General features: G+C 46.9%; 2 protein-coding genes across 7 annotated transcripts in view; one reads left to right on the forward strand and one right to left on the reverse strand.

Annotated features, from left to right (window-relative positions):
* The window catches only part of glmna (glomulin, FKBP associated protein a), a 39,176-nt gene extending 24,543 nt beyond the window's left edge, over window positions 1-14,633 (reverse strand). Inside the window, exons 1-5 of one of the 5 annotated variants that reach the window (XM_052012866.1) lie at window positions 14,531-14,633; window positions 4,316-4,384; window positions 2,364-2,489; window positions 984-1,103; window positions 262-370 (exon numbers count right to left, since the gene is read on the reverse strand). In XM_052012866.1, coding sequence (XP_051868826.1) covers window positions 262-370; window positions 984-1,103; window positions 2,364-2,489; window positions 4,316-4,354 — 394 coding nt within the window. In that variant the 5' untranslated portion in view covers window positions 4,355-4,384; window positions 14,531-14,633. Of the gene's footprint in view, window positions 1-261; window positions 371-983; window positions 1,104-2,363; window positions 2,490-4,315; window positions 4,385-7,861; window positions 7,939-8,435; window positions 8,458-14,389; window positions 14,509-14,530 lie in introns of those variants that run through there. The other 4 variants (XM_052012869.1, XM_052012867.1, XM_052012868.1 and 1 more) reach the window with 4 other exon arrangements.
* rpap2 (RNA polymerase II associated protein 2) overlaps window positions 14,466-25,354 on the forward strand; it is an 86,495-nt gene continuing 75,606 nt past the window's right edge. The window contains exons 1-2 of one of the 2 annotated variants that reach the window (XM_052012864.1): window positions 14,466-14,643; window positions 23,629-23,743. In XM_052012864.1, coding sequence (XP_051868824.1) covers window positions 14,558-14,643; window positions 23,629-23,743 — 201 coding nt within the window. In that variant the 5' untranslated portion in view covers window positions 14,466-14,557. The remainder of the gene's footprint in view (window positions 14,644-23,628; window positions 23,744-25,354) is intronic. The other variant, XR_007956063.1, reaches the window with a different exon arrangement.

Raw genomic sequence — 25,354 nt, forward strand, 5'->3', positions numbered from 1 at the left:
AAGCAATTTGTCCTTTTATGAAATAAATTCAGTTGACTTGCTATTCCTAATATTATAGTTTCTTGATTATACCATTTGTTTCATTTCGAATTATAACATCTATTAGAAACATGACAGATTTCTAAAGCTCCTGAAACTAAAGATAAGTTCTAGTTTCAAAGCAGCACAAGTAATATATACAAGTAACAGTCTTGAAGTACATTGAGTAAACTAAGTATCAGCCTTCAATAAAGTAAATATTAATTTGCAACTTCACATTACCTGTCTGAAGCGGCTGCAGGAGAAGCAAGATGGTTTTAGATATATTCTTTCCAAAAGAGTCCTCAATCTTTTCAAGTAAACCCAACAGAAGTTCCTTTGGGTTACTTATCTGCAAGAAAGGAGCATATCTTTGGGAAGCAAATTTACATCATTTTGTAAGAAGCTAATTTGACCAAGAATGAGATAAAATTACATTCTCACAGTTTAAAAAAAAATTCTTATATTTACTAGGCTCATCATAAACTCCTTGAGAGAACATCCTTTATCATGCCATCATGTGGCAACTTAATGAACTTTTCACTTTATGAAGCTGCCTACCAAGAGTGAACTGGGCACTAAATTTGGTGGACTATATAGCCCAAACCTCACCCACATTATCTCTAATGAGAGAAATTTACAAAAGATCTACCAGTTCATTCATAAATCTATGGAAAAGATAAAGTTTATTAAAGAAAAGACTTCAATTTGTACATGGCCACTCAAAAATCAGAAGTCATCCAAAAATTCTTCACAGCCAAAGTACTTTTTGAAGTGTAGATACTGTGAATGACAGAAACACAACTGCCAAGGTATGCCAGCAAGTTCCCAAAGCAAAATTGACCAGATAATGTTATAGCCTCAGTGCTGATCATGCCAAGATTCTTTCTTCTTAAAATGTGCAATAGATGCAAAAAAAACTTACACTCCAATTTATAGATACTCCTCAGTATATGCTTTCTTACCTCTACCACATGGTCCAGTATTTTCAAGTAGATTTCCCTGTCCTCAATCTGTTGCTCATCTTTCAATGTACAATTGACAACAGGACCAACAAGATTCCAGCCCATGCAGATAAAAAAGTCCTGTAAGATATTAAATGCAAGGAGAAGAAATGAAACATAAACTACAATGGTAAATTAAATGGGTTCAAAATATATAGATGTTTCATTGATTTCATTCTACATGTTAGCATAAAAAAGCCACAGATTGTCCTATCAAACAACAGTTGCTTTGGCTTGACATAATGATATTTAATTTTTCCATCCCTACCTGACAATACTACTTTAAAAGTGTTTAAGTTGGGAGTTCTTGGCTTCATTCTCAATTCCAAATTGTGGGTACGAGTACAATCTGATATCTTCAGCATATAATCTAGACTGCACAATTACTGCAATTGTGAAGCAGTGTTACATTGTCAGAGATATTATTTTGTAGAAAGGAAACTAAGACTATGTCAGCTAGTTTCACAAAATATAAATCAAATTATGCAATCAATTTATTTGTTGTTTTGATAGTATATATTGCCTAAGTGAAAACAGTAACAAGATTTCAACCATAGATCATTGGTTACAAATTACTTTTGAGCATAATAAGGTGTAATTACACCTGCCATTAAATATATTTTCCTTTTCCTGTCTGTGAAAAGATTTCTTGTCAAACTAGAGGCATGAATGGACTTCTCTCTGACCTTCACTCTTCTGGAAATTTTATGTTCAACATTTTAATTTGCAATCAAATTCCACTATGATTATCTTTGGGTTTCTATATTTTTAGGCTTTGAGTTCCATGATTTTATCCATTTATCTATCAATCATATCGATAAACAGTATATGCAAGCAAAGATGTGACTATGGTACAATAGGAAGTGCATGAGTTTTTTTAACTAACTGCTTAAGTGACTGTCACCTTTGGGCAGTCATTCAAAATGACAAAGTCAAAACTTGTTCTTCACATCAGGGATCAATGTTAGCAACTCTAACTATGATATTAGATTCTTTAAATTGTGTGAAATTTACTATTTCTTCACCAAAGATCACAGAAATATACTGTATTAGCTATTACCCAATTGTTGAACCAGGTTGTCTATAAGGGGAAATAAAATGCACACTGTGCTTTTTATCTCCCTTATCTAATCTAATTGAAAAAACTGCTGTCACAAATTTTAAAAGTCAAGCAACATATCTTTTGGATTGAAGTTACTTTTGCTACATGCAAAATAGTTGATTTAGAAATATTAACTTCCACAGTAAATGTTTTGAAGATACATGTCCACATTAATAGCATCTTATTTTTGACAGAAAATGTGATAATTAATATACAAATTGTTGGAAGTACAATGGTACCTTATTTTGTTCATCCTGCAGAATCTTCAAAAGTTCAGCTGCATGCCCTTCTTCCAGGCACTGGCAGGCTGCCAATTGAAATATGCTGTGATCTTCATCTTTAAACTCTGTTTCAGGTAAACCTCGCTAAAAGAAATAAGACAACTCTCTCACATCAAGTGCGAAATAATTTCAAACAATTTTAAGCAATGCCATTTCAACTGAAACATCTGCATGTGGTATTACAATTATCTATTGCAGTGCAGCTAAAAATTAAGAAACACCAGGGCTGGAGTTGGGTATTTAGCCTCTGGTGTCCATTCAACTATTCACTTGCTAAACTGTGACCTAACTCCACATACATACTCTTATCCCTTAATACACTTGGTTAACAAAGTCAAATTTATTGGCATATGCACAAGTTCATGTATGCACAGGTGCAATGAAAAACTTACTATCAATTACAGATTTAACTGACCAAGCATTGATTTAAGTTTGCTTGGTGTGTTCAAAGTTCCTACCCCTTTGTACATAAAATAGTTTTTTTTTTGCTAACTTTGACTCCTGAAAGGCTTTGCTTTAATTTTTAGAATATGCTCTCCATACCAGTCCTAGGTGATACAATTAGTGAAAATCTCTATTTGCCCTATCAGTACCCTTAAATAGCTTGCAAATTGGATTAAATGACTCCTTAACCTTCAAAATTCCAGTAAGTAGGTGGCACAGTGGTGCAGTTAGTAGACCTGCTACCTCACAGCTCCAGGGACCTAGATTCAATCCTGACATCAGTCTATGTGCATTTTGCACATTCTCTGTATGACCACGTGGTTTACCCCAGGTAATCCGATTTCCTCCAGTGGCAATGAGATGCAGGTGGTAAATTCATCGGCCACTGTAAATTGCTTTGGTGTGTAGATGAGTGGTAGAATCTGGGAGATATTGTTGGGATGGTGCGAGAATGGGTTACAGGGAAACAAGAGAATGGGATTGTTCTGGGAGCTGACGTAGTGGCCTCCTCCTATGTCGTAAGGAAATATGGAAATGTAGTGCAAGGCAACAGGTTTGTGTAATCTTGCTTCTTAATTTAATCTTCCGAGTCCAGTATTATTCTGGTAAATTCACATTACACTCCTTCCAATATATCCATCATAAGGTGTGGTATCCAGAAATGCACAGAGTACTTCTGCTGTGGTCTAGCCAGTACTTTTTAAACCAGGGTTATTAGACTGCAATTTTCCCCAGAAAGCAGGTCTGAAGTCTTACATTGTACAATAATCTCAAACTAATAAGATTTCCTCCTCATTTCTGTCCTGGAGGCATTAATATAAATTATATTACATTACATTAATAAAAAAGAAAGTATTCTGAGAATTATTTTCAAATATTAAATATAATTTATCTTTCAAAATGAAAAAAATTACAGCAAGCTGAAATACTATTTCTCAACCAAATATGTAGTAAATCAACTGTCACCTTTAATAGACACCTCTCTATTTGGTTAAGTCTCTGGTTAGTGGAATGAATGCATTAATTACTGTAAAAAAAAAAGGTTCTTACCGAGTCTGGAGCCCAAACAGAGAACCATATTTCAAATTTGGAAGTATTACCAAAGGGAAGATATTGTAATTCAAAATTTCCAAGGTGGAGAAGAACTTTGAAAATCTAGCATGCTCAGGACTTTGGTGGTGCCAGACTGATGGATTTTTTTCAAACTATTGGATGTTATTCCTCTTAATACCAAAAAACATTCTTAATTTGTTCTGTTAGATGTTACATGGTATTATCATAAATTTTATAGCGTTTGAGAGCAGAAAACAGGACCTTTATGAGTTTCGGGGGAGCACAGGAAACACCACCTGATGAATCAGTGCTGAACCATTTCTGGATAATGGATTATTGGAGTTTTACTATATACCTCTTCATGTGTGGAAATACTACATAATGAAAGGATAATTAAATGCACCAGTACTTACACATCTCTTGATTACCCCTCGCAATTCTTCCAAAGCCATTTTGATGCTGCTTTCTACCCACACTTAAAACTGGAATATAAAAGAAAAACACCAAGTGTTTATATGGTGCCTTTCACCTCCCTTTCAGAACTTTTCAAAGTACTTTTCAGCCCTGGTTAAAGTTTGCCCAGTTGCAGGATGAGGAACATCTTAAACATGTAATAATGACAAGAAGATCCCATATTTGATTCACACCTTCTACTGAGTTGGGTTTTTTTGGTGTTAACTGATCTTGGAATTGAATCTGAGACCATTCTAGTTAATATACCTCAGACATTTACATCATGAATTGACTGATACTAGTTTGCATCACTCTCTGTCCCAATAGCTCCCATTACTTTCATTCATTTTATGGGTAGTAAGGAGAAAGAGCAGTTTAAGCAAAACGAAAACAAAACTTGTTATCCGGGTTAAACTACCTCCCTGACAACACTGTGGTTAATTATATCTCACGTATTATGGTACTGTCTACAAATCAGGTATGGCTTAGTTTCAAAATTTCACTCCTTGCAAACTGACTGATATTGGCTAAGGTGATGCAGTCATCCTCGTCTATGAGTTGAAATGAGAAATTGATGTAAACATCAATTGGGAATCCAAAAGCCCAGCTCAAAATCTTGGAAAGTCAGGGAGCCCCACATCACTGCAACAGTTGAAGTGCAACAACATAAGATATTTAAAATCCAGTATATTATACACCTTGTGGCTCAGTCCATGTGGGAAACTATCAATCAAGCCATTGGGGGGAGTGATTCTTAAAAGCACCAGCATGCAAATAAATGAGCAATTAGTTCCTAAAATGTTAGATTTACCACAAAAAAAACTATTGGAATGATTGGGTGTGAAATCACATCTGTATCATAATGTTCTGAACAGGACAGTCTAGCTTGAAAGATATTTACCACTCATTCTGACACATGAAGGCCAACAAGACATAACAGAAATAACCTGCTTTTGAACAGAAAGCATAATGCTCCAAGGTTACCAGTGTCCCTGTTTCAATTATGGGTTAAAACTATAAATTTTTGCACTGAAATATAAAATGCAGCTGCACTGATTTCAATCTCTGTCAATAATCTGCCTCGTCCAAAATCTTACCATGAATAATGGCAAAGTCATCCCACATCACTCGATGCTCAAGAAACAAATGTAATTCTGACATTTCAAGAGTGTGCATGCCTGAAAACTTTAAGAATAATTCCTGCAGTGGCTCAATTGACAAATTAACTTTCCATAATGTACTGATACTGGCTGAGGTGGAAGAAATGGTATCAGAACATAGAACACCACAGCATTGAAACAGGGCCTTTGGCTCATCTAGTCCTCGTCGACCTGATCTTCTGCCTAGTCTCATCTACCTGCACCCGGACCATATCCCTCCAAATCCCTCCCATCCATGTACCCATCCAAACTTCTCTTAAATGTGATAATTGAATTAATACATTCACCCTATCTATACCCATCATAATTTTGCATACCTCTATAAGATATCCCCTCATTCTCCTGTGCTCTAGGGAATAAAGTCCTAACCTATTCAACCTTTCCCTGTAACTCAGGTCATCAAGCCCTGGCAACATCCTTGTAAATTTTCTCCGCACTCTTTCAAGCTTTAAGTAAGTGACCAGAAAGGCACACAATACTCCAAATTCGGCCTCATCAACATCTTGTATAATTTCAACATAACATCCCAACTCCTGTATTCAGTGCCCTGATTTACAAAGGCCAAAGTGCCAAATGCTCTTTTTTACGATCCTATCTAACTGTGACGCCACTTTCAAGGAACCATGGACCTGTATCCCCAGGTCCCTCTGTTCTACCGCACACCTCAGAGCCCTACCATTCACTGTCCAAGTCCTATCCTGGTTTGTCCTCTCAAAGTGCATCACTTCACACTTGTCTGCATTAAATTCCATCAGCCATTTTTCAGCCCATTTTTCTAGCTGGTCAGGATCATGCTGCAAGCTTTGATAGCCTTCCTCGCTGTCCACTATGCTCCCAATCTTGGTGTCATTTTCAAATTTGCTGATCCAGTTTACGACATTATCATCTAAATCATTGATATAGATGATAAACAACAGTGGACCTAGCATCGATCCCTGTAGCACACCACTAGTCACAGACCTCCAGTCAGAGACAACCATCTACTACTATTCTCTGGCTTCTCCTGCTAAGCCAATGTTGAATCCAATTGGCCACTTCATCCTGAATGCCAAGCGACTTAACCTTCTGGAGCAGCCTCCCATGCGGGTCTGTCAAAGGCCTTGCTAAAGTCCACGTAGACAACGTGCACCGCCTTTCCCTCATCAACCTTCTTGGTAACCTCCTCGAAAAACTCTATAAGATTGGTTAGACGTGACCTACCACGCACAAAGCCATGTTCACTATCCCTAATCAGGCCCTGTCCATCCAAATACTTACATATCCTGTCCCTTAGAGTACTTTCTAATAATTTACCCTCGACTGATACAAGGCTCATTGGGCTATAAACTTCTCGGCTTATTCTTAGAGCCTGCCAGAAACTGCAGAGTTGTGGACGCACCTCAGCACATAACAGAAACTGAACCTACCCTCCATGGACTCTGTCTACACTTCTCGCTGCCTCAGTAAAGCAGCCACCCTGCGCAGCCCACCCTGAACATTCTCTCTTCTCTCCTCTCCCATCAGGCAGAAGATATGAAAACCTAAAAGCATGTACCACCAGGCTCAAGGACAGTTTCTATTCCACTGCTACAAGACTACTAATACAATAAAATGGACTCTTGCCCTCATAATCTACCTCATTATGGGCCTTGCACTTTATTGTCTGCCTGCACTGCATTTTCTCTGTAACTGTAACCCTTTACTCTGCATTCTGTTATTGCTTTCCCTTGTACTACCTCAATGCACCGATGTAATAAATTATCTGTATGGATGGCATGCAAAACAAGGTTTTTCACTGTACATGTGACAATAATAAACTAATTTACCAATTTAAAATATTTTACAATGAAGGGTCTCAGACATAAAACATTAAATCTCTTTCTACAGATGCTGCCTAACCCTAACCTGCTGAGTGTTCCCAGCATTTTCTGGGTTTATTTCTGATTTCCAGCATCTGCGTTTCTTCATTTCATTAAATGTCCTAAGTTGTGTAGAAAACATTTGTCCCATTTATTTCCTGAGCATTGAACGGTGTGGGAATAGCAATGGAGTTTGTCAGGAAGCAAGATCTGCAAACTGCAGATAAATACTGCTATCAGTGGAAATGTATTTTATATTTCAGCGCAAGAAGTTAGTATTTTAACCCACAAGTGAAATCAGAAGACAGGGGACCCAAACCCATCGTTGAGCAGTAACTGAGCATCCACTGGGGAAACGGTCGGTCGGTCGGTCGGTCGGTCGGCCGGCCGGCGCCCTCCCCCGCCGCCATCGCCCCCCTCCGAGTGAAGGTGGTGACGCACCCGAGCCGCCGACGGTTGGCTTCAGCCGGACCGCTCTGACCCTCCCGCCACGCCGCCGATCCCCTACCTGCCCATCACGGCCACGCCGCGCGCCTGCGCACTCCGAGCCGGCGCGCGCACTTCCACGCAAGGCCGCGCCGGGAGGAGGCGGGGGCCGTGGTCACGTGACACAGCGGCCGCTTTCTCGCCCTAAAATCTCACTAAAGGTAAATTACGAGATGATGCTGCATTTACAAAGCTGCATAAATTGCAATGGATAAGTAACAAGAACAGAAACACTGGAAGAAATCAGCTGATGCTGCATTTACAAAGCTGCATAAATTGTCTTTTCCATTGCAATGGATAAGTAACAAGAACAGAAACACTAGAAGAACTCAATCAGAAAGGGTGTATCACATGCGTGGCAATGGTTGTTAAAAAAAGTGGATTGACCAAATAACATTAAGAATGTAAAAAGTTTTGCACTGTGTTTTTCCTTTTTCATATATATTTTTTTCTGAATCAAGCTTATTTTTGGAAAAAAAACTCAACTAGCCAAGTAGTATCTGTGAAAAGAAACTAGTTAATATTTCACCTAAGGGGCCCTTCCTCAATTCTGAGGAAGGATTACTGGCCCCAAACGTTAAGGAAGGGTCACTGACCTGAAATGTTAACTGGTTTCTCTTTCCACTTGACTGCCTGTGTTCTTTCACCATTTCTACGGAAAAAATATTTTTATGTACTACCTTTAACAATCTTGTGGCATTCCAAATGCTTTACAGCCAATGAAGTATTTGTGTAGTGTCATCACTGTTGTCATGTGGGATCTTGACAGCAAGTTTGAACATTGCAAACTGCCAGTAATGGCAATGTGATAAGCACCAGATAATCTGTTAACAGGATATATCAAATACAAATAAACATTCAATTTCTGCACAATCCTACACAATGTTTAATAAGAGCCTTTTAACATCTATCTTCTTGTATTTTTGTTTTGTTTCTAACATCAAAATTGAAAAGAATAAACCTCAACACATTAGAGGCAAATAAATAGTAGTTGTACAAAAACTAGTATGTGTTACAGAATACATTCTGGAAATGTTCATATCTTTCTTATCAACTCCACCCACAGAGACTAATGCTTCTTACTAACAGAAGCTAAATCAATGGAAAATGTGTTTATTAAATAAAAAGGTTTGTCCTGGCATATGTCAGAATAGTAAACTCCTGGTAACTTTGCTATAACCTAACAGATCTGCCATACATGATCCTGTGCTGGATTAGGAAACTGGCTGTAGGCTAGAAAGCTGTTTACTATCCAGGACCTTTGGAAGTACCTAACAGCTGCGAGAGATCATTATTAAGTGATAAGAATTAAGCTTGGTAGTGTGATAACCTTTGTTCCTAATATCATGTGATTTTCCAAAATGTTAAATTTAGGTACTTCTCATTTATTCATAGGTGTATAAAATACTAATTAATAATTAATGTTATTTGCAATTTGACCTCATTCATAATCTTTTTGTTTCTAATAAGATTATTGCTAACGTGGACATAGGTTTTACATGAGATATTGTAACAGTTCTTTCAATGCAAAGATTTGTTTTTGCTCTTATCTAAAACCAAAGCATTATTGACATGAACTCATATTATTAAAGAATATTTGTTACACGTTTTGACACAATCTTGTATACTTTTCTTCAGTAACTGAATTCTTTCCTGAAACAATAAACAAGATTGTGCCAAATAGTCATATCCAACTGTTACCAATTATTAAATAACATTTCAGCCTACTTTTACTTACCCCAATGCATTGGAGTCGGTGATTTGATCCTTTATTGTTTCACGGTACCTTCTCTGTCTGCCATACTAGTGATATCCTTCAGAGAAGATAATTGCACGAGATTTTATCTCATCTAATCCATTAATTGGATATCCAGTGGAAGAATAAGCAAACCAACGTCAGTGTCCTCTGACAGGCTGACATTGAGGCTCTACTCAATGCAGTTACTTTGCATGCCCAACACCAACCTCCCAAAACAGACACTGTATTTCAAGTTCTGTCAGGGCAAGGCAAACAGAGGAAATGACTCAATAATGTTCTTGAAACCTCCTTGAAAATTATCCAACATTTCCACTGACTCCTAGGAATCTCTGACCCATGACAACTCACAGTTGAGATAGAGTATTCGGAATGTTATTGAGAACCTCAAGTCCATGCACGGGAGCACACTGAAGCCAGCGTAAATGGCAGAAAGAGCACAACACATCACAAACTCACCCATTCCTTCAGGCAACTCCTACCCCATCTGTGGAAAGGTCTGCATTTCCCACATTGGCCTCAACCCACACACCATGGAACTATGCAGACAGTGTTAAATAACAGAGTTGACGCTTAGCAGTCCAGTCGCAAATTGCAAACGGTTTATTCACATGAATGGGGAGAATCAGCCTGCAGGCTTTTCCACTGAGTTACAAGTCATTGTGGCTTTTATACAGAAAACACAAACCCCATTTGCGTGAACAACTGACCTTGATACTGGTCATTCACATTTATTGCTTCCTGAGAGGTTGAGATATTGTCCAGCTGGTCAATTGCTCCTCAACGCTTTGTAAATCGTCTATAAGCCAGTATATTTATTCTCCTACATCCTGTTCTCCGCCGTGGCCTACAGGTCAAACTTCATATGTGGCCTTTTTTATGCACTCCCTTGACCATCCTTTGCCTCAATACCCTGTTAACCACTTTGATCTGTGTTCAGATGAACTGACTTTTCACATTTTAAAACCAGAATGGAAGCAAGTCATCCTCTATCCTTAGGGACTGCTTAAAAGAAGAAGGTATCCAGTGTAGTTATTTATGACTGCAGTGCCTTCCTGTGTGGACAGCTAGCTATATAAATGCATACATATATTTATATATGTATATTATATAGAAAGGATAGAAAACAATTTTTCTTTCTGTTTCCACAACTAAGTTCCTTTTTACAATATTTGGACTGCCAATGAATTGGGACTGTCGGAAACAAGTTTGCAGCATGAGACGTGATTGACTTCACCCTTCTCCAACACTCCTCTACTGCCATCTGGTTGGGACTACTCTTAGTTACCTCCTTATTGGCATTGTATCATCCCATATCTAGTGTTACCTCAAGAGTTCTCTATCCTTGTCCCCACCTACTTCTCATTTACATACTATTCCTTGGCAATATTAATTGAAAGTTCAACAGTTTCCATATGTTCCTGACAACGCAACTCTTTCTAACCAGTGCTTCTTGATTCCTTCATAACTCAAAATTTGTCAGACTGCCTGCCCAACATACAAGAATTGATTTATTCCAGCTAAGTAATGGGAAGATCAAAGCCATTGGCTTCAGTCCTAGTCACAAGCTCACTTGCCTAACCACTGACTCCATCCTTCTCCCCAGCATCTGCCTGAAACTGCATCAGATGGTTCACAACCTTGGTCTCAGACATAACCCCAAGATGAGCTTCAAGCCACATTCTTTGTGATCACTAAAATTCAAAAAGCAAAAATCTGCATTTTGAAACTTTCTGATAAAGCGCATTGACCTGAAACATTAACTGTTTCTATCTCCACTGATGCTGCCTGACTTGCTGAGTATTTCCAGCATTTTCTTTTTTTATTCTATCATTATAATTGCCTATTTCCACCTCCATATCATCACCTGCCTCAGCTCATCTATTCCTGAAATCATCCTCCATGTTATTGCTAACTCTAAACACAATACTCAGCTCAATGCTGGCTGATCTCTCTTCTACTCTCCACAAACTTGAGTTCATCCAGTCCTCTGCTGACTGTATCCTGGCTCTCATCACGTCCCTTTCATCCATTACTCCTGTGCTCTCTGACCTGTTTTCTCTATTATCAGGCCAATCCTGTCCTATCACAGCTGGGCAGTCAGTGACTAAACTCTGGAGGATAATCCAGCAGAACTAAAAGTAAAAACTGTCAACTTCCACCTTGAATCCCATGTGCCCTAATTTTTTGGACCAGCCAATCGTGCAAAACCTTGTCAAAAGCCTTGCTAAAGTCCACATATACCACATTTACCACTTTGTCTTCATCAATTTTCTTAGTAATCTCCTCAAAAAACCCAGTCAGATTTGTGAGGCAGGACTTCCCATCTCCAAAACCATGCTGACTCTTCCTAATCAGTCCCTGCCTTTCCAAGTGATCACAAATCCTATCCCTAAGAATTTTTTCAAATAGTTTCCTTACTACTGATGCAAGGCTCACTGGCCTGTAGGTTCCTGGCTTACCCCTACAGCCCTTCTTAAATATGGGAACAACATTAGCTACCTTCCAGTCTTCCAGTAACTCGCCCGTGGCTAAAGTTGATACAAAAATTTGTCAGAGTACCCACAATCTTCTCCCTTGCTTCCCATAAAACCCCAGGATAAATTTCTCCAGGCCCTGGGGATCTGTCCACCTTAAAATGCGTCACTATCTCCAACACTTCCTCCTTCCTGATACATAATTGTTCCAGTTTATTAGCACATGCCTCCCCTAAATCTCCATCCTCCCCATCCTTCTCCCTAGTGAATACTGATGTAAAATATTCATTCAGGATACCACACATATACCCTGGCTCTACAAAAAGACTTCCCTTCTGGTCCCTGGGGGAGCCTACTCTCTCCCTAGCTACCCTCTTGCTTCTAATATATTTATAAAAGGTTTTGGAATTCTCTTTTATTCTGTTGGCCGGGACCCATTTCATGTTCCCTTTTTGCCCTCCTGTTTTCTGAAGCTCTCTCCTATATCCACTATAAACCTCAAAGGACTCACTTGATAACAATTCACTATACCTGACATACACTTCCTTCTTTTTCCTGATCAAATCCTCAACTTCCTTTGTTAATCAAGGTCCTCTAATCTTACCATCTTTGCTTTTTACCCTTCCAGGGAAATGCTGATTTTGAACTCTTACTATTTCACTTTTAAACACTTCCCAAGTATTGGTTGTTGCTTTTCCCTTAGCAGCTGCTCCCAATCTACTTTCACCAGGTCCCGTCTTACACGACTGAAGTCACCCCTCCACCAATTTAAGATCTTAATTCTAAATCCATTCTTATCCTTTACCATGACTACCTTGAAACTTACTGATCACTGTTCGCAAAAGGTTCCTCCACAGACACTGTCAAGAAAGAGGAGGGAAAGGTGAAAGCAAAAGAGTGGAAATTGGCAGAAAAGGTCAAGAAATTTTTGTGTGTGTGTAAGGAGCAGCACCACCTGTTACATGAACTCAGTTATTCTCTGTCTCTGAATGCTACCTACTCTGTTGAGTGCTTCCAGCATTCCCTTTTATTTCAGATTTCTGTCTTAAATTTCCAGCATATTCACTTTTCTCAGCTGCCTTCATTAATTTTCCTTCTCCGAGATCATACCAAATGCAATTATGTCACCTGGACAACTTAAGTCTCTACCTTATTACAGACATGCTCTCTGTTCTCTCCACCCCTCACTCTTCTTGCAACTTAAAAAGAGGCTTGTTTTCTCAGTTTTCCAGTTCTGATAAGGGGTTGTTGACCCAAAATGTTAACTTTGATTCTCTCTCTACAAGTGCTGCCTGCCCCTACTGAACATCTCCAGAATTTTCTGCTTTCATTTCCGATTTCCAGCAGCTGTATGTTTTTTTTCCATTCAAGGCATGTGAAAGATCTAAAGGTGACCTGTCCCCTCCTTTATATCTTCATTTCAGAGTTCTTTCACTTTCCACCACTTAAATAAAAGGTTTGCACTAATACAGTCATAGAGTACTACAGCACAGAAACAGGCCTGTCTAGTCCATACTGACCTGATCTTCTTCCCAGTTCCATCTACCTGCACCCGGACCATATCCCTCCAAACCCCTCCCATCCATGTACCCATCCAAACCTCTCTTAAATGTTACAATTGAACCCGCACCCACCACTTCCATTGGCAGCTCGCACCAACTTCTGAGTGAAGAAATTCCACCCCCCCCCCCCCCGCCCAGATTCCCCTTATATATTTCACCTTTCACCCTATATCCATGTCACCTAGTTCTTAGTCTCACCCAACTTTAGGGGAAAAAGCCTGCATGCATTCACCATATCTATACCCCCACATAATTTTGTATACCTCCATAAGATCTTCCCTCATTCTCCTGCGCTCCAGGAAATAAAGTCCTAACCTATTCAACCTTGCCCTACAACTCAGGTCCTCAACAACAGGTCCCAGCAACATCCATGTAAATTTTCTCAGCACTCCTTCAAGCTTATTGAGATCTTTCCTATAGGTAGGTGACCAGAACTGCACACAGTACTCCAAATTCAGCCTCACCAACGTCTTGTAAAACATCCCAACTCCTGTACTCAATGCCTTGATTTATGAGGCCAAAGTCTTGCAAAAAAAATACCTTTTAAAGCATAGCCATTATTGGAAATATAAGAATCGTAAGAGCTTTTTCTTCACACAACTCCCATAAAGAGCAACGCGATGACTGAACAAATGATCTGAAATTTCAACAGTTTGATGGGTAAACATCAACCAAAACCTGAGAAAACGCTCGGCTCCTTTTCGAAATAATGCAATTTGTTTTGAATAATTTCAATCAATCACGCAGCATCTTACTGAAAATCTAAGTAACCACTTAATCAGAAGAAATGCCGCCAGGCTAAATGACAACCCATTCATGCGAACAGATAGTGTGCAGCGTCAGGAGACGAACCCTCTCCAGCTCTACTGGTTGCGCGATTTGAGTCCGACGTTTACCGTAGGTGAAAGGTCGGCGAGGCCAGCATGGAGGAAGGGGGGCGGCCGACTGCGGCCCGAAGACGGTCGCGGGGCGGAAGCGTCGCGCAGAGCGGGGAGGAGGCGCGGGAAAGGCGAGTACGCGCTCCCGCTCCGACCCCAACTCCCCAGGTCCCGCTCCCGCTCCGTCCCCTCCCACCCCCGGTCAGTGCGCGGGAGCGTCGCCGAGGGGCTCCTGTCACTTCACCAAACATGGTCCAGCTGGGGGCTGGTGGAGGAGGAGGACTGGGGGTGGGATTGCGGGGGAGGGAGGAGGGGGAGGACAGGGGGTGGGATTGCGGGGGAGGGGGAGGAGGAGGACTGGGTGGGATTGCGGGGGAGGGGGAGGAGGAGGACTGTGGGTGGGATTGCGGGGGAGGAGGAGGAGGACTGGGGGTGGGATTGCGGGGGAGGGGGAGGAGGAGGACTGGGTGGGATTGCGGGAGAGGGAGGAGGAGGAGGACTGTGGGTGGGATTGCGGGGGAGGAGGAGGAGGACTGGGGGTGGGATTGCGGCGGAGGGAGAAGGAGGAGGGGGAGGACTGGGGGTGGGATTGCGGGGGAGGGAGGAGGAGGGGGAGGACTGGGGGTGGGATTGCGGGAGAGGGAGGAGGAGGAGGACTGGGGGTGGGATTGCGGGGGAGGAGGAGGAGGAGGGGGAGGACTGGGGGTGGGATTGCGGGAGAGGGAGGGAGGAGGAGGACAGGGGGTGGGATTGCGGGAGAGGGAGGAGGAGGACTGGGGGTGGGATTGCGGGGGAGGGGGAGGAGGAGGACTGGGTGGGATTGCGGGGGAGGGGGAGGAGGAGGACTGTGGGTGGGATTGCGGGGGAGGAGGAGGAGGACTGGGGGTGGGATTGCGGGGGAGGGAGGAGGAGGAGGGGAGGACTGTGGGTGGGATTGCGGGGGAGGGAGGAAGAGGAGGACAGAGGGTGGGATTGCGGGGGAGGAGGAAGACTGGGGTGGGATTGCGGGGGAGGGATGAGGAGGAGGACTGGGGGTGGGATTGCGGGAGAGGGAGGAGGAGGAGGACTGGGGGTGGGATTGCGGGAGAGGGAGGAGGAGGAGGACTGGGGGTGGGATTGCGGGGGAGGGGGAGGAGGACGACTGGGTGGGATTGCGGGGGAGGGGGAGGAGGAGGACTGGGTGGGATTGCGGGAGGAGGAGGAGGACTGGGGGTGGGATTGCGGCGGAGGGAGAAGGAGGAGGGGGAGGACTGGGGGTGGGATTGCGGGAGAGGGAGGAGGAGGAGGACTGGGGGTGGGATTGCGGGGGAGGGAGGAGAGGGAGGACTGGGGGTGGGATTGCGGGGGAGGGAGGAGGAGGAGGACTGGGGTGGGATTGCAGGAGAGGGATGAGGAGGAGGACTGGGGGTGGGATTGCGGGAGGCATGAGGAGGAGGAGGACTGGGGGTGGGATTGCGGCAGAGGGAGGAGGAGGACGGGGTGGGATTGCAGGGGAGGGAGGAGGAGGGGGAGGACTGGGGGTGGGATTGCGGGAGAGGGAGGGAGGAGGAGGACGGGGTGGGATTGCGGGAGAGGGAGGAGGAGGGGGAGGACTGGGGGTGGGATTGCGGGAGAGGGAGGGAGGAGGAGGACAGGGGGTGGGATTGCAGGAGAGGGAGGAGGAGGACTGGGTGGGATTGCGGGGGAGGGGGAGGAGGAGGACTGTGGGTGGGATTGCGGGGGAGGAGGAGGAGGACTGGGTGGGATTGCGGGGGAGGGGGAGGAGGAGGACTGTGGGTGGGATTGCGGGGGAGGAGGAGGAGGACTGGGGGTGGGATTGCGGCGGAGGGAGAAGGAGGTGGGGGAGGACTGGGGGTGGGATTACGGGAGAGGGAGGAGGAGGAGGACTAGGGGTGGGATTGCGGGAGAGGGAGGAGGAGGAGGACTGGGGTGGGATTGCGGGAGAGGGAGGAGGAGGAGGACTGGGGGTGGGATTGCGGGGGAGGGAGGAGAGGGAGGACTGGGGGTGGGATTGCGGGGGAGGGAGAAGGAGGAGGACTGGGGGTGGGATTGCAGGAGAGGGATGAGGAGGAGGACTGGGGGTGGGATTGCGGGAGGCATGAGGAGGAGGAGGACTGGGGGTGGGATTGGGGCGGAGGGAGGAGGAGGACGGGGTGGGATTGCAGGGGAGGGAAGAGGAGGGGGACTGGGGGTGGGATTGCGGGGGAGGGAGGAGGAGGGGGACTGGGGGTGGGATTGCGGGGGAGGGAGGAGGAGGGGGACTGGGGGTGGGATTGCGGGGGAGGGAGGAGGGGGGGACTGGGGGTGGGATTGCGGGGGAGGGAGGAGGGGGGGACTGGGGGTGGGATTGCGGGGGAGGGAGGAGGAGGGGGACTGGGGGTGGGATTGCGGAGGAGGGAGGAGGAGGGGGACTGGGGGTGGGATTGCAGGGGAGGGAGGAGGAGGGGGACTGGGGGTGGGATTGCGGGGGAGGGAGGGGGAGGGAGGAGGAGGGGGACTGGGGGTGGGATTGCGGGGGAGGGAGGAGGGGGACTGGGGGTGGGATTGCGGGGGAGGGAGGAGGAGGGGGACTGGGGGTGGGATTGCGGGGGAGGGAGGAGGAGGGGGAGGACTGGGGGTGGGATTGCGGGGGAGGGAGGAGGAGGGGGAGGACTGGGGGTGGGATTGCGGGGGTGGGGGGGAGGAGGGGGAGGACTGGGGGTGGGATTGCGGAGGAGGGGGAGGAGGAGGCGGGTGGGATTGCGGGGGAGGGAGGAGGAGGAGGAGGAGGACTCCGGGTGGGATTGCGGGGGAGGGAGGAGTGGGAGGACTGGGGGTGGGATTGCGGGGGAGGGGGAGGAGGAGGCGGGTGGGATTGCGGGGGAGGGAGGAGGAGGAGGACTGGGGGTAGGATTGCGGGGGAGGAGAAGGAGGACTGGGGGTGGGATTGCGGGGGAGGGAGGAGGAGGAGGGGAGGACTGTGGGTGGGATTGCGGGGGAGGAGGAGGAGGGGGAGGACTGGGGGTGGGATTGCGGGAGAGGGAGGAGGAGGACGACAGGGGGTGGGATTGCGGGGGAGGAGGAAGACTGGGGTGGGATTGCGGGGGAGGGATGAGGAGGAGGACTGGGGGTGGGATTGCGGGAGAGGGAGGAGGAGGAGGACTGGGGGTGGGATTGCGGGAGAGGGAGGAGGAGGACGACAGGGGGTGGGATTGCGGGGGAGGAGGAAGACTGGGGTGGGATTGCGGGGGAGGGATGAGGAGGAGGACTGGGGGTGGGATTGCGGGAGAGGGAGGAGGAGGAGGACTGGGGGTGGGATTGCGGGGGAGGGAGGAGGAGGAGGACTGGGGGTGGGATTGCGGGGGAGGGGGAGGAGGAGGACTGTGGGTGGGATTGCGGGAGAGGGAGGAGGAGGAGGACTGGGGGTGGGATTGCGGGGGAGGGGGAGGACGACGACTGGGTGGGATTGCGGGGGAGGGGGAGGAGGAGGACTGGGTGGGATTGCGGGAGGAGGAGGAGGACTGGGGGTGGGATTGCGGGGGAGGGAGGAGGGGGGGACTGGGGGTGGGATTGCGGGGGAGGGAGGAGGAGGGGGACTGGGGGTGGGATTGCGGGGGAGGGAGGAGGAGGGGGACTGGGGGTGGGATTGCGGGGGAGGGAGGAGGAGGGGGACTGGGGGTGGGATTGCGGGGGAGGGAGGAGGAGGGGGACTGGGGGTGGGATTGCGGGGGAGGGAGGAGGAGGGGGACTGGGGGTGGGATTGCGGGGGAGGGGGAGGAGGACGACTGGGTGGGATTGCGGGGGAGGGGGAGGAGGAGGAAGAGGACTCCGGGTGGGATTGCGGGGGAGGGAGGAGTGGGAGGACTGGGGGTGGGATTGCGGGGGAGGGGGAGGAGGAGGCGGGTGGGATTGCGGGGGAGGGAGGAGGAGGAGGACTGGGGGTAGGATTGCGGGGGAGGAAGAGGAGGACTGGGGGTGGGATTGCGGGGGAGGGAGGAGGAGGAGGGGAGGACTGTGGGTGGGATTGCGGGAGAGGGAGGAGGAGGGGGACTGGGGGTGGGATTGCGGGGGAGGGAGGAGGAGGGGGACTGGGGGTGGGATTGCGGGGGAGGGAGGAGGAGGGGGAGGACTGGGGGTGGGATTGCGGGGGAGGGAGGAGGAGGGGGACTGGGGGTGGGATTGCGGGGGAGGGAGGAGGAGGGGGACTGGGGGTGGGATTGCGGGGGAGGGAGGAGGAGGGGGACTGGGGGTGGGATTGCGGGGGAGGGAGGAGGAGGGGGACTGGGGTGGGATTGCGGGGGAGGGAGGAGGAGGGGGACTGGGGGTGGGATTGCGGGGGAGGGAGGAGGAGGGGGAGGACTGGGGGTGGGATTGCGGGGGAGGGAGGAGGAGGAGGTCTGTGGGTGGGATTGCGGGGGAGGGAGGAGGAGGGGGAGGACTGGGGTGGGATTGCGGGGGAGGGAGGAGGAGGGGGACTGTGAGTGGGATTGCGGGGGAGGGAGGAGGAGGAGGACGGGGTGGGATTGAGGGGGAGGGAGGAGGAGGGGGACTGGGGGTGGTATTGCGGGGGAGGGAGGAGGAGGGGGACTGGGGGTGGGATTGCGGGGGGAGGAGGGGGACTGGTGGTGGGATTGCGGGGGCGGGGGGGAGGAGGGGGAGGACTGGGGGTGGGATTGCGGGGGGGAGGAGGGGGAGGACTGGGGGTGGTATTGCGGAGGAGGGGGAGGAGGAGGCGGGTGGGATTGCGGCGGAGGGAGGAGGAGGAGGAGGAGGAGGACTCCGGGGGGGATTGCGGGGGAGGGAGGAGTGGGAGGACTGGGGGTGGGATTGCGGGGGAGGGGGAGGAGGGGGACTGTGAGTGGGATTGAGGGGGAGGGAGGAGGAGGGGGACTGGGGGTGGGATTGAGGGGGAGGGAGGAGGATGGGGACTGGGGGTGGGATTGCGGGGGAGGGAGGAGGAGGGGGACTGGGGGTGGGATTGCGGGGGCGGGGGGGAGGAGGGGGAGGACTGGGGGTGGGATTGCGGGGGAGGGAGGAGTGGGAGGACTGGGGGTGGGATTGCGGGGGAGGGGGAGGGGGAGGAGGAGGCGGGTGGGATTGCGGGGGAGGGAGGAGGAGGAGGACTCGGGGTGGGATTGCGGGGGAGGGAGGAGGAGGAGGACTGGGGTGGGATTGCGGGGGAGGAGGAGGAGGACTTGGGGTGGGATTGCGTGAGAGGGATGAGGAGGAGGCCTGGGGGTGGGATTGCGTGAGAGGGATGAGGAGGAGGACTGGGGGTGGGATTGCGGGGGAGGGAGGAGGAGGAGGACTGGGGGTGGGATTGCGGGGGAGGAGGAGGACTGTGGGTGGGATTGCGGCGGAGGGAGGAAGGGGAGGACTGGGTGTGGGATTGCGGGGGGAGGGAGGAGGAGCTTGCCTGTGGGTGGGATTGCGGGAGAGCGATGAGGAGGAAGACTCTGGGTGGGATTGCGGCGGAGGGAGGAGGAGGAGGGGGAGGACTGGGGTGCGTTTGCTGGGGAGGGAGGAGGAGGAGGAAGGGGTGGGGTTGCGGGAGAGGGATGAGGAGGAGGAGGACGGGGGGTGGGATTGCGGGAGAAGGGGGATGAGGAGGAGGAGGACGGGGTGCGATTGCGGGGGATGGAGGAGGAGGAGGGTGAGGACTGGGGTTGGGATTGCGAGGGAGGGAGGATGAAGAGGAGGAGGACGGGGTGGGATTGCGGGAGAGGGAGGAGGAGAAGGGGGAGGACTGGGGGTGGGATTGCAGGGGAGGGAGGAGGAGGAGGACTGGGGGTGGGATTGCAGGGAGCGAGGAGGAGAAGGACGGGGTGGGATTGCGGGAGAGGGATGAGGAGGACTGGTGGTTGGATTGCGGGAGAGGGAGGATGAGGAGGAGGAGGACGGGGTGGGATTGCGGGGGAGGGAGGAGGAGGAGGGGGAGGACTGGGGGTGGGATTGCGGGGGAGGGAGGAGGAGGAGGAGGACTAGGGGTGGGATTGCGGGGGAGGGAGGGAGTTGGAGGACGGGGTGGGATTGCGGGGGTGGGAGGAGGAGGAGGACGGGGTGGTATTGTGGGGGAGGGAGGAGGAGGAGGACGGGGTGGGATTGTTGGGGAGGGAGGAGGAGGAGGACTGGGGGTGGGATTGCGGGGGAGGGAGGAGGAGGACGGGGTTGGATTGCGGGGGAGGGAGGAGGAGGAGGTCTGGGGGTGAGATTGCAGGGGAAGAGAACTGAAAGTGGGTTATGGTGACTTCTGTCAAAGTGCTCCCCCACTGACACCTCTGTCTCTTGCTCAGACTCATTTCTCAACAGGAGGTTAGTGTTGTCCCTTCTATGGGACGATCATTTACATACTGTTTGAGAAAACCTTTCTGGACACATTTAACATCTAAATTCCATCCTATCCATGCCCTTAGCACTATGGCAGTCCCAGTCAATGTAAGGGAAGCTGGAACCCCACTATGACAGTCCTATTATTCTTACAACTATCTGCGATCTCCCTACATAATTGTTCCTCTATTTCCCACTGACTATTGGGGGGCCTATAATTCAATCCCATCAAAGTGATCACCCCATTCTTATTTCTGAGTTCCACCCATATGGCCTCACTCAATCATACAGTTCTTAATGATTTAGAAACTGGAGCAGCAGTAGGAAGGTAGTTGATCTTTCGTATACCATGCCGTAATTTCCAAAAGAGCCCCAGAAATCGCTCCTTGATTCCCTTCCCACCCTCTGCTTCCCTCATGTCCTCTGCCTCCCTTTTACCTCCCACTCTGTCTTTTTCTCCATGTATCTCCCTCACCTTCCCTTCAAGTTGCTGTTACTCTGCCTCTGTGGCTCAGATTCTGTCCACCTCCTTGCCCAATTTGAACTTCCCATTCCTGTGTCTCTAGCCTCTTGTGCTGCACAATGAACGGCACCTTTAGCTACCAAAGCCCCATGTCTGACAATAGACAATAGGAGCAGAAGTAGACTATTCGGCCCTTCGAGTCTGCACTGCCATTTTGAGATCATGGCTGATCCTCAACAATCAATGTCCTGTTCCTGCCTTGTCCCCATATCCCTTGATTCCCCTATCTATAAGAAACCTATCTAGCTCCTTCTTGAAAGTGCCCAGAGAATTAGCCTCCGCTTCCCTCTGAGACAGTGCATTCCACAAATTCACAACCCTCTGGGAGAAGAAGTTTTTCCTCCCCTCTGTCCTAAATGGCCTAGCCCTTATTCTTAAATCATGCCCCCTGGTCCTGGACTTCCCCAACATCTGGAACATATTTCCTGTCTCTATCTTGTCCAATCCCTTAATAATCCTGTATGTTTCAATCAGATCCCCTCTCAATCTTCTCAATTCCAGCGTGTACAATCCCAGTCTCTCCAACCTCTCAGCATAAGACAGTCCCGACATCCCCGGAATTAACCTCGTAAACCTACGCTGCACGCCCTCTATAGCCAGGATATCCTTCCTTAACCCTGGAGACCAAAACTGTACACAATACTCCAGGAGTGGTCTCACCAGGGCCCTGTACAAATGCAAAAGAATCTCTTTGCTTTTGTACTCAATTCCTCTTGTAATACAGGCCAACATTCCATTAGCCTTCATCACTGCCTGCTGCACTTGCTCATTCACTTTCAGTGACTGATGAACAAGGACTCCTAGATCCCTTTGTATTTCCCCCTTACCTAACCCCACACCATTCAGATAATAATCCGCCTTCCTGTTCCTGCTCCCAAAGTGGAGAACCTCACACTTATCCACATTAAGCTTCATCTGTCAGGTATCAGCCCACTTACCCAACCTATCCAAATCACCTTGAATTCTCCTAACTTCCTCTTCACATGTCGCACTGCCACCCAACTTTGTATCATCAGCAAACTTGCTAATGTTATTCACAATGCCTTCATCTAAATCATCAACATAGATCGTAAACAGCTGTGGTCCCAGCACCAAGCCCTGTGGCACCCCACTAGTCACGGCCTGCCATTCTGAGAAACATCCATTCACCCCTACCCTTTGTTTCCTATCCGCCAACCAGTTTTCTATCCATGTTAATACCCGCTCCCCAATTCCATGAGCCCTAATTTTACCCACTAATCTCCTGTGCGGCACTTTATCAAATGCCTTCTGAAAGTCGAGGTATACAACATCCACTGAATCTCCCTTGTCTATTTTCCTGGTTACACCCTCAAAAAACTCCAGTAGATTAGTCAAGCATGATTTGCCCTTAGTAAATCCATGTTGACTCGACCCAATCCTATCATTGCTATCCAAATATGCCGTTATTTCATCCTTAATAATGGACTCTAGCATCTTTCCCACCACAGATGTTAGGCTAACTGGACAATAGTTCCCCGTTTTCTCCCTCCCTCCTTTCTTAAAAAGTGGGATAACATTAGCCATTCTCCAATCCTCAGGAACTGACCCCAAATCTAAGGAACATCGGAAGATGATCACCAATGCATCCACAATTTCTAGAGCCACCTCCTTTAGTACCCTGGGATGCAGACCATCTGGACCTGGGGATTTGTCAGTCTTCAGCCCCATTAGTCTACCCATCACCATTTCTTTCCTAATGTCAATCCACTTCAGTTCCTCTGTCACCCTCTGCCTTTTGTCCATCCTTACCTCTGGGAGATTTCTTACGTCTTCCCCCGTGAAGACAGATCCAAAGTACTTATTAAATTCGACTGCTATCTCCCTGTTTCCCGTAATAATTTCACCCGATTCGGTCTTCAAGGGCCCAACGTTGTTCCTAACTAACTTCTTTCCCTTCACATACCTAAAAAAGCTTTTGCTATCCTCCTTAATATTCCTGGCTAGTGCAGTGGTTGTTATCTGAAAGCAATGATAATGTAATCAATTGGACCATCATTTGGAGTGATTGTGTCAGTGCATGGTTATCCTGGGAATCTTGATGCGTCTCTGTATGCTTATCCTCTACCCTGCCAGTTACAGATCATTTTCATGAAGGTTACAAATTGGACCTACCCCGGTGAAGAATAAAGACTTAAAAACACTGATGGAGAATGGTGTGGTGTTCTCAGAGTAAATTGTTAGTTAAATAAATAATTGTTAGTCAAACAGAGTAAGATTCATCCCATCCTAATATGATTCCCCTTTTGTCTGCTTGTATCACTTACAGAAAAGCTGCATTGCAGGCAGCTCTGAGGAAGAAGAGTGAATGTGAGGCTAAAGCTCTTCACATTGTTGAACGTCTACTTGAAATAAATGTTACTGAAGAATTTCTGTTGGATTGTGTAAGTGAGCCATTTTTTAAAATTTGGGGTATAAATTAGGTATAAAACTAAAGTGATGAGAAAAATTCATTTTGTTGCCCTTCATTTACTGAGTATTATTTAGAATGTATAGTTATAGTTTCCTCAGTATGTCTCAAAGCATGTCACAGCAAGTGTAGTCACTGTTGCTGCCTGTATTCTAATAATGCCACACAAATGGCAATTGAACAAACACAAGTGAGAGGTTGTTGGATCCATTGTGTTAATATTAATTATTATTGAAAGAGACATCCAGTTAGTCCTGTTTATTACCCTTTTTCCTTAATCATTTAAATTTTTACTCAAGATATTTACACAATTGCATTTTGTAAGTTATCATCAAATTAGCTGTTCCTATCCCTTCGATGCATTTCAAATCATAGCATGTTGCAACTTTTTTAAAAAAACTCATCTCACAAATGGTGGTTTTGCCAGTTAACATTAAATCTGTGTTTTCTATTGGTGACCTTACCTCTACACTGAAAATTTCATCTTGTTTACTCTGTCAAAACTTTCAGAAAATCTACCCCATAATTAGACCTCGTCTAACGATTCCTGTTGTATCCCAGCTTCTCTAGTTCCCCCCGCCACATGACTAAAATTCCTGATACCATTCTAGAAAATCACCTCTGCGCCCTCTCTCAAATTGACTGAGTGTAATGCCCAAGCTAGGATAAATTATTTCATTTGAGGCTTAACTAATGATTTATAAATGGCTAGCAGAACTAAGTGCACTTGTACTCTTTTTGAGTTATAAAGCCTAAGATCCTTTTTTTTAAACGATGATCTTAACTTGTCCTTCCACCTCCAAAGATCTGTGTATGTGCACCCCTGGTAACAATGCTCCAGTACTCACATTAAAATTGCACTATTTAATTGCTCTTATTTTGCCCCATTCTTCCAATGAAAATGAATAATTTCATACCTCTGAATTTCCTACTGTTTTTCTGTCCTTTTTATATTCCTTACTATTTATTATTTTTGAGTTTCATGTCAAATGACTTCTTGTGAATCAAAGACAGGTATAGATTTTGAGTGCTAATTCCAGACACTGATGGAAACCACCATATATTTCTCTTCATTCTGAAAAACAGCTTGACGATAAAATTTTAGCTCTATTTGTGATACAACTCACACATATCCAAAATTTAGTCAGTATGCAGATTATGAGTCCTTCAGTCTGAGTTTCAAACGCTGGACAATTTACGTCTTGTTAAGTTTATCACTTGAATTTAAGAATTATTTGTTGATGGTATGTTTTGATGTTAGAAGCTTGATTTATGCAAGTAATTGAACATATTGATTGAAGCTTTGTATGTGCCCCATGAAGTCAAGAAAATGGGTGGGGGAAGACTTGAAGTTCTTGAAACTGATTTTTATTAAACTCAAGATGCCTGGTACTATAATCACCCATGGCTAACAAGAAATAAGGTTTGAAGACCCCAATTCTTTGCATTTGCAATATTAACGTTAGTAACTGAATCTAGATGACACTTGGTTTTCCTCTTCAGAGTTTCTTTTCATCCAACATGACTGCTCCAGAAGAAGTTTCTTTCTTAAGATCTTAAGAACTTTTTAAAAAAAAACTTTAAA

The sequence above is a fragment of the Pristis pectinata genome, chromosome 3 (genome assembly GCF_009764475.1).
Source record: "Pristis pectinata isolate sPriPec2 chromosome 3, sPriPec2.1.pri, whole genome shotgun sequence".
NCBI lineage: Eukaryota > Metazoa > Chordata > Chondrichthyes > Rhinopristiformes > Pristidae > Pristis > Pristis pectinata.